The sequence below is a fragment of the Fulmarus glacialis genome, unplaced genomic scaffold, assembly GCF_000690835.1.
Source record: "Fulmarus glacialis isolate BGI_N327 unplaced genomic scaffold, ASM69083v1 scaffold28630, whole genome shotgun sequence".
NCBI lineage: Eukaryota > Metazoa > Chordata > Aves > Procellariiformes > Procellariidae > Fulmarus > Fulmarus glacialis.
The window spans coordinates 20,735-28,947 of NW_009188823.1; the positions used below are offsets into that span (position 1 = coordinate 20,735).

Below are 8,213 nucleotides of genomic sequence, written 5' to 3' on the forward strand. Positions count from 1 at the left end.
GCAGGAGTGCTGAATAATAAAAGCTGTACTCTGGACTGCCAATAGGAATTTTCTTTAGCTTTTGGTGCTGAAGCTATGTTTTAAATGAAAACTGCTAGCTTTTATTTCTGGAATAACAGTAGCGGATAACTATAGCACAGTCATGGATTTAGAGCAATGCTTTATGCGTGGGGATCAATCTTTTAGGCAGGATTTGCTCTCCTCTCCACAACCACTCCTTGCCCCCATGAACATATTCAGCATAGGAAGGATAAACTGGGGGGAGGCAGTTCTTATGCAATTAGGCTCGTCAAGCTGAGGGCAATGATTAAAAATGCCATCTCCGCTTATGAATATTATGTAGCTACAACAAAGCTTGCTCCTTGCCTCCAAACAAAACAAAAGCTCTTTCTTAATGCCAGGACAGCAGGGAATCTCGGTGTCTTCCCCGAGCATTTAAGTGGTTATGAGTGCCTCACCACTCACCAGCACTCAGGCTGCCCAGAGACCAGGAGACACAAATCAATAGGGTTAAGTGGATTCGCTCTGTGCTTGCCTGCATATACACATCCTAACCTCCCCCTGCCTCCCCACCTGCTCTGCTGTTATCTCTCTCTGGGGAATCACCATTTGCCTGCTTGTCCAGACAAGCTCCAGAGCTTGGAGTTGCCAGGGGGTGAAGAGAAAAGCCTTCCTGCTAGAAGGGAGACTTGCCCCATGCTAAATACGGGGAAGAGGGAGCAACGAATGCAATACCATCTTCTGTTACATGAGGCGGGACTACTGGCACTGTCTGGTGACAGATCGTAATGATTCCCTGTCTTCTTAACAGGCAGGAAACATGTCCTGGGGAGCGAATGCCTCATGTAAATATGTATGGGCCTGGGGACAGTGCAAGTGTCACATAGGGGCCTCCCATCGAAGGAGAGGAAATACAATGTCATTTGGAGTGCTGCTTCTTTGGAATTGCAACCACTCAGGAGCACAAAAGGAATGAATCGTAGGATTAATTCACTTAGCTATTGATCTCAGACACATACATTTTCATTTAACATTATTAGGATAGCCAGAGTCTCATAGCTCATAGCTGGTGGGCAGTACAGCAGAGACAACATATGCAAGCCTTTTCCCCCTCTTGCTGAGGAGGTAAATCTTAGCACCCCTTACGGTGAACCCCTGGGGAAGGGTCTCCTTCTACAAAAAAATAGCCTAATGTCTGGACTGGTGACTCTGATCCTGTTCTCTACAGATATACTCTCAGCAACTAATTGGTGGCCCAGATGACATGGAGACATACCCATGGAAATCCTATATAGAAAGCTGTCAGGGAGGGAAGGAAGAAAAAGGAATGGGCTTGATATAATTAGGTCTGGATGTACATGCAGTCATGCACACAGTATCTCAGCTAACCAGGGGAAAAGTTAACCAGGGGAAAAGTTCAAATACAGCCTCCCCGTGTCTCCATACACATTAAGATCTACAAAAGTGGGAGAAGATAGGATATGGTGCAGGGAGGCATTAAGACATTTTTCAGTAGTTTCATCACATGGAGCATGAGGTCTGTTCAGGGTCCTGAATCACTTCTTTGTCAAATGAATCTGCAACGGACTTTCTCGTAACTAGCTCTTACAAGACCACCCTGCCCATGAGCAGGTGGATGTAAGTAAGGGCCAAAAGTAAGTGTCAAAGGTGATGAAGACCATGCTGAGATCTGTGGAGTCACCAGGTGACACCAGTAGAGATGCTGGCACCTTAGATGATCCCAAACTGGGCCAGCTCGTGCAGTTCCAGATGGCTGAAAGCTTCCCATGGGCAAATCACTGTGATATCTGCAAAAGAGAGAGAATGAGAAATGGGTTCTGGTCACTGCACTTCTTGGATTTCTTTTGTATTAATAGAAAGGTTGATTTACTCAGGAAACATTAGAAATGGGAAGAGCAAGAAGAATGAGACTCCACTTGAAGGTTAAATGAGCAGATGAGCTCTTCAAATCTGGTACTACCTACCAGACCGAACAAGATTGGTGTATTTTCTCCTGTGCCATCTTTCTTCGTGAGCAAAAGCAAACCAGCATTTCCTATAGCCTCTTCAATGACTGTGTAGACTGGTGTGAAAATTAATTCTGGTTATGTGGTTTCTCCTGTTCTTATAAACTGCCTGCAGCCAAACTGTGATCTCTTTAAAAACAGGTGCAATCTTAAATCAGATGCTGAATTTGGTCTACAACATTCAGGATCTGTAACTCATTGATAGGTGCAGTTCTTACTGATACCTAAGAAGTTCTGATTGGCTACAGCTCATCCAGTACGTGTTTCTCAATTCCAGATGAGTGCATAAAATTCTTAAAATCAGGATTCCGGTGATAACACAAATACTTAACCAGCTGGGATTTAGTTCCTGTGATTTTTGGTATTAATAGCTTAGCATTTGGCGTTTCTTTGAAAACCTCATTCTGCTGAAACTCTTAGCCAGAGTATTAGCAGAAAAAAGACAAACAAGCACATTTGCAGCCAAATGAAAGTATTCAGAAATAGAAGCACGCCTAAATAGCCTTTCTGTCTTGTAGTGTATGTAAGCATAAGCATGACCGTGGCAGCTTGCTGAGGGAGTACTAGCCTTCTCTGGCGACCCTGAGAGCTGCAGAGAGGCCAGGGAGACAGGGAGCCCACCCCAAACAGTCCTCTCCCATGCTGAAGCATGACTGCGCTTGTGTTAAAGCAGGGCATGACAACAACATCCTGCAGCGCTTACCTGTGCCCAGTCCCTCCATGCCTGGGATGTCATCTCCAAACCTAGGGGAGAAAAGAACAGGTGAAGTGTGAGTTTGGGCCAGCAGCACCCAGGAAAGGGGAGCTGCCCTGCACCCCCAGCCGGGGAAGGAGAAGTGTGGGCGGGCAGCAGATGAGAAGGAGCAGCTCCAGGCGGGAGAGCTGATGGCACCAGGAGGCAGAGGGAAGCCTCCTGGCTCCTTGCCCAAGGGAAGATGGTATCGCAGCTTAGCAGTGGGGAGCCACCCGACTAGCATGGTTTCTTTTCTTTCCAAAATGCCCTTACCCTTTTACTCCTTTTTTAGGAGGCTTGCTCTTGAACTGCCTTGTCTGTCTCTGCTTGAACTTGGGAGGCCCCTTGCGTGGTGTAGTGGGACCGGTTGGAACATCTCCAGTGTTGAGGTTGGTGGCTGGGTTCTCGCTCATCGCTGGGTTGCTATGTGTGGCAGGCGCACGCCTCTCTCAGATTCCTCTGTCTGCAAGGTAACGGCAAGGACTGACACAACACTGCTTATCATTTCTAGGTATCGGTAGTTAGGTGACAGAATTATGGAAAGTATGATTGTGACAGGATTAAAGATAAAGATATTAAACCTAAAGAAAATTGTAATGCACACAAAGTAAGCAGGATAGCACTGCCTTTCATCCAGCATGCTTGAATTAAGATGCCAAACAAAGGACACTTGAGCTAAGAACTGGTTCAGGATATGGCTACAAGGAGCCAGAAAGACACACTTAGGCCTTAGAGAAATATCCTATCCCTGGGAATCATCATGATTGACTTCACCTGTTCTTATACTTGTGCCTAAGCAGTACCTTTTGGACACTGATGGAGATGGGATGCTGTGCTAGATGGGCCCTTAGTCTGGGTGCAGCTGCAATTAGGGCCTCATGTTTGTCAATACCAACCTTAAGGGAAATAGCACAGTATCTTTAAAAGATCGTAAAGAAGGCTAAGGCAAAGCACTGAAGACTGTCTTTTAGACAGAAGTTAATTTCTCAGGATTTAGGAGAGCAAAGCCTGTAGCTTTCCCCAGGATATGTCCATTTTGGTATTTTTGAGCATTATATTACATGGTCCTCTGCACCTCCGCACATGAGCCAAGCTCCATTTCACTAAATAGGGGCTAAATAGTTATCAGGGAGCAATTCTTGTGTGGGAGACATCTCTCCTGGCTTGGGGGGCAGAACTGCTGTACTCACAGCCTTGTGCTTCCTTCTCAGAGAGGACAGCAATAACGCTCACCAGTGCCCAGCCTTTCATCAAATTTTGTGCTGATTAGTATGCTAGAATGATCCGACCGAGTGCATTTATGGAACATAAATAATTGCCAACTTTTTCTCCCCTTTTTGAAGTCACATTCTTCCCCATGACCATTGCATAACTCCTATCTCCAGGTGTTCGTCCCTGTGCAGCCAGGCTGACGGAATCGCTGATGGAATTAACTTCAGGATTTGGTACTAAAGGCTAATCCCATTATGTCACCATAGTGCTCTGGCCTAATCCCCAACATCACCTGCAGTGACACTCTGGACTTTTAATCTCAGAGCTATAAATGCCATCAAAGATGGGTATTTTTTTTCTTAGTCTGAAGACAGTTCATGTCTTCGACAGTCCTGAAACAGCCAGAGTGCCAGAAAGCAAAGCCTGAGTTGCAAGGAGAAAGACCATCCAAACAATCCTTCTGTGTCACTTCCACATCAGTGCAAGGCGAAGAGCCGTGTTTCTGTATCTGCGGCAGTCTGGGAATACTTCACCTCTGACATCTTTCCATCTGTGCTGGCAGTAGGATGGATCCTAATGATAGCACCTAGAGGCATGCTAGTTCTTCTGTCGCTTGCGTTCAGGCTCCTGTCTCAGCTGTAATATCCCGAGCAAGAGACTGGATGGGTTCCAGCAGCCCCAAATAGAGCAGCAGATGGTTGTGTCTGCAGCTGAAATATGCTCAGATGCTATTCCCCGGCCTGTAACACAACGTTTCCTAAGCACATACTGTGCCCACAAACACAGGGATCAGCTCAAATAGTAGAAGTTACTTATTTGGCTGCCATCTCTGAAGCACTTGAACAATCACCCAGTATTTACAGCTTTATCCTCACAGCGCAGTGGTGGGACAGGCAAACACTGTCATCTTCATCTTTTACAGAATGGGAATGGAAGTGCAGTGATCAGTATGACCTGGATTGCACAGCTGGGAGGAATGACAAAATCTTTTGACTCACAGCTTTTTAGGGCCAAACTGAGAGATGAAGGCAGTTTGGCTCCAAACCAAAGAGAGAATTTGGTGCCTCACTTTTACTCAGGACCAGTGAGGAATTCAGATGGTACTGCCCTGCAGCAAAATGCTTTGCATTGCAAAACTGCTCCATGGCATGTCTGCTAATGCCCCAAAGTATAATATTATGCCTCCACCTCAGGAGCAGTTCCCATCAGTAGGGTGTCTGTCTCAGTGCTAGGTACCCCTCCTGAACTACTAGAGACACACATCCACTTCTAAGCACCTTCAGTTCATCTGACATGCAGAGGTACTTGGCACCCCTCTCAAGGGCTACTCCCGAAAGTACAACAGAAGAAACAAACTGGCTAACAGATACCCAATCCTTTGGCCTGACATCCAAAACTTGTAAGAGGCAGCTGAGCTCAGTCTCCAAGTGAGTTCCTAGCATGGTACCTTAACCACAAAAATGTCTTTGAGGGTCAACTCCTCTTAGTTCCTTGAGTCCATGGCCTTGCCCCTGGCCTTCACTCAATAGAGAAATAGCTAATGGGAAGACTCAGTCCCTGGAGTTTCCCTTTCCCCCAATCTGAAGTAGTCGTATCCACCTACCAGCTACCTGATACCTGGGATTTGGTAGGAAAAAGAATATGCCCAAATCACATTTCATCCTCTCTCTCACCTGCATGAATTCAAGAAAGGGCACTCAATGAAACTAAATGGGACAATTCTAACCTCTTCCTTTCCAACCTCCCTCTACCTATTCTCCCATGCATCACCAAAAGAAAGAGCAGAGGATGAAAAGCAACCTTAATGCCACAGAACAGCCTCCATCTCGCAGCAAAAAAATGAGTTGGTGGGACTCACCTGCCATCACACGCAAGCAAAGATGTCTCCATTCATGCTGGAGAGGGCCCTGCCCCGCAGCAAGGGAGCTGCCCCAGTTCCCACACCTCAGGAACCAGCTGCCCCTGCACACAGCCAGACATAGGTGGGCAAGCGGCCCCAGGATCACAGATGCAAAAGGAACAACCAAAGCAGCTTTCCAGGGGAATTTCCCAGTCTTTCACCTCCCCGTACCTGGATACTTGGATAGTCCTTGGTACCACACCAAACAGATGGCTTGACAAACATTCAACGAAACTGGGTCTCCTTCTCTAGCTATCTGCAAGTGCTACGCTGCCTCACCCCAGTGCTTCTCAGGCTGCCAGAGCTCTTCTGCCGCCGCCGGCACTGGGATGCAGCTCCTAGGCGAGAGCTGATGGCTGTGGATGCAAAGGCTGTTGAGGAATGAGATGTTCTTCCACACACTTCCTCTGCCTCCTCCTCTGACAAGGTGTTACCTAATTGCCCCTGACAGCATTTCTGCTCAGACCAGGGTTTAATCCTCTGGGTAAGAGGTTTGCTTGCGTCAGAATGCTAATTATACCTAATACACGGTAATGGGCTTAGCTCAGTTGCGTCAGATATCCCACCTCTGGGTTGCTGGCCAGGTTAATCATCCTCCTTTTAGTTTTCTTTGAACTTAAAGAGGCTTGAATACTACTGACAAATGCTGACTCCTTAATCTGCCCCCTCCTTAATCTCTGATTCTCTATGGAAAATTTCCCTGACAGATAATGATCTTCAGTCACTTGATCTTCTTCAGTCAGATTCAGTGTAGGATCTCATCTTCCCCTGTCTGAAACCTTCAAAAATACAGACTTCTCCATGTGCATTTGCCTTCATGGTGCCTCAGGGGGGTCGGACATAGAACCCCCATGGGCCGTGGCCCTCCGTGCAGTGATATGCTGGGAGAAGATGGCATCCAGGAGGAAATACCCTCGTTATTATATTCCTTTTGATGGGGTTCTTGCATGCTCAGCTCTTGACCTCATGAAAGCCACTAGCATCATCCTTGCAGCCAGGCTTTCATCAGGGAATATTGTATCCAGTGTAAGATTCTCACCTGTGAGGAGTCAGGACTCTCACAACTCCAGTCTCAGTTGCTTGAGCTGGCTAATCGTAGTGATGGAAAAAGTCCACGCAGGTTCAGCCCTTTCTGATCCTGTGTTTTACACAGAATCTCAGACCCTTCGTTCTAGCAACAGTTTTAAGACCAAGAACAAATGTAAGAGGATGCACTCTGAAAGACAGAAACTAATTTCAAGTAGAACTATATTCCCACAACTGCTTCCCAGATGGGGATCATTGGAAAGACTATCCCAGTGGAAAGAAGGGATTCGATAATGCCAGAGGTACAGCATCACACGGTATAAACTCCCCACCGATGTGCCCTGCATGTACGGCTGGGCACCGGAGCAGGAAACATCAGCTGCCTGTCCTGCTGCTCCTCAGGAGCCCCTGGCGCTGCTCACACGCAGGCTCAGCCAGCCAGGGACACAAGCCAAGGGGGTGCCAGGGAGCCCCGACCGAGTGGTGCCCGGCATGAGAAACCGAGCGGCCCCGCGGAGGGCAGAGCTGCTGGCACAGCCAGGGAGCGTTGAGACAAACCACTGCTGCAGCACTTGCCCTAATGTTAGAGGAAACAGAACACAACCACCCAACAACCACAACTCCCTCTCTTAGCTACTGGGTCTGTTCACGCTCTCCAAGCACAAATATCCAAATTTTTCCCCCATGGGATTTTATCAGGATTTTTCTTTCCTCCGGGTTTTGCAGCCAGTTCCTCTTTCATCCCCCTGCCACCCTCGTTATTGCTTTGAGCTCCTGGGAAATACTTACAGTGCCAAGGGCTCCTCTTGCAAATCATTCAACTCTTATCCTCCAGCCTGCATAGAAAGGGTCTTGAGGTGTCCTTTCTCCTCCAGATATACCCTGCCACCAGGTGACATCAGGGCGCCAATTGTGGGCGGGCCCCCGCACGGCGGGGGGGACGCGGGGGGAGCGCTGTCACCCCAGCGCTCTGCAGGCACAGCTCCAGCGAGGTCTGGGGGAGCAGCAGAGCCTCAACACGCTCCTGAGGGGTGACGTGCCCCTTTCTGCAAGAAGAGGTTGTGGCTTCTCCGGAGCTGCTGTGGGGTGATCTCTGGAGAAGCAAAGAGGAATAAGGAAATCACCTGCCTTTTGAGCGATGCTGCTGCTTGTGAACACATGCACACACACACACACACACACACAGAGATGCCTGCACATGCAGGGAAGGGAGGAGTTGGTCCTAATCACGCCAGGTCCCTCCCCTGTGCTGGTGAATGCACGGGGAGGCTTCCAGCAAAGCTCTCAGCTGTGCTGCAGGGGTCAAGACGCACCT

General features: G+C 48.1%; 1 protein-coding gene across 2 annotated transcripts; it reads right to left on the reverse strand.

Moving 5' to 3' along the window:
- Positions 1-1,222: 1,222 nt before the first annotated feature.
- Positions 1,223-7,745, reverse strand: PDE6H (phosphodiesterase 6H, cGMP-specific, cone, gamma). Of its 2 annotated transcripts, none has more exons than XM_009579931.1 (4): positions 7,688-7,745; positions 3,034-3,223; positions 2,731-2,771; positions 1,223-1,808 (listed from the first exon to the last, which is right to left on the reverse strand). In XM_009579931.1, the coding sequence occupies exons 2-4, from the start codon at positions 3,171-3,173 to the stop codon at positions 1,732-1,734; spliced, it is 258 nt and encodes an 85-aa protein (XP_009578226.1). In that variant the 5' UTR covers positions 3,174-3,223; positions 7,688-7,745; the 3' UTR covers positions 1,223-1,731. The 2 variants fall into 2 exon arrangements, with proteins under 2 accessions (XP_009578226.1, XP_009578234.1); XM_009579939.1 differs by lacking the exon at positions 7,688-7,745 and adding an exon at positions 6,044-6,255 and having other exon boundaries at positions 1,456-1,808.
- Positions 7,746-8,213: the final 468 nt, after the last annotated feature.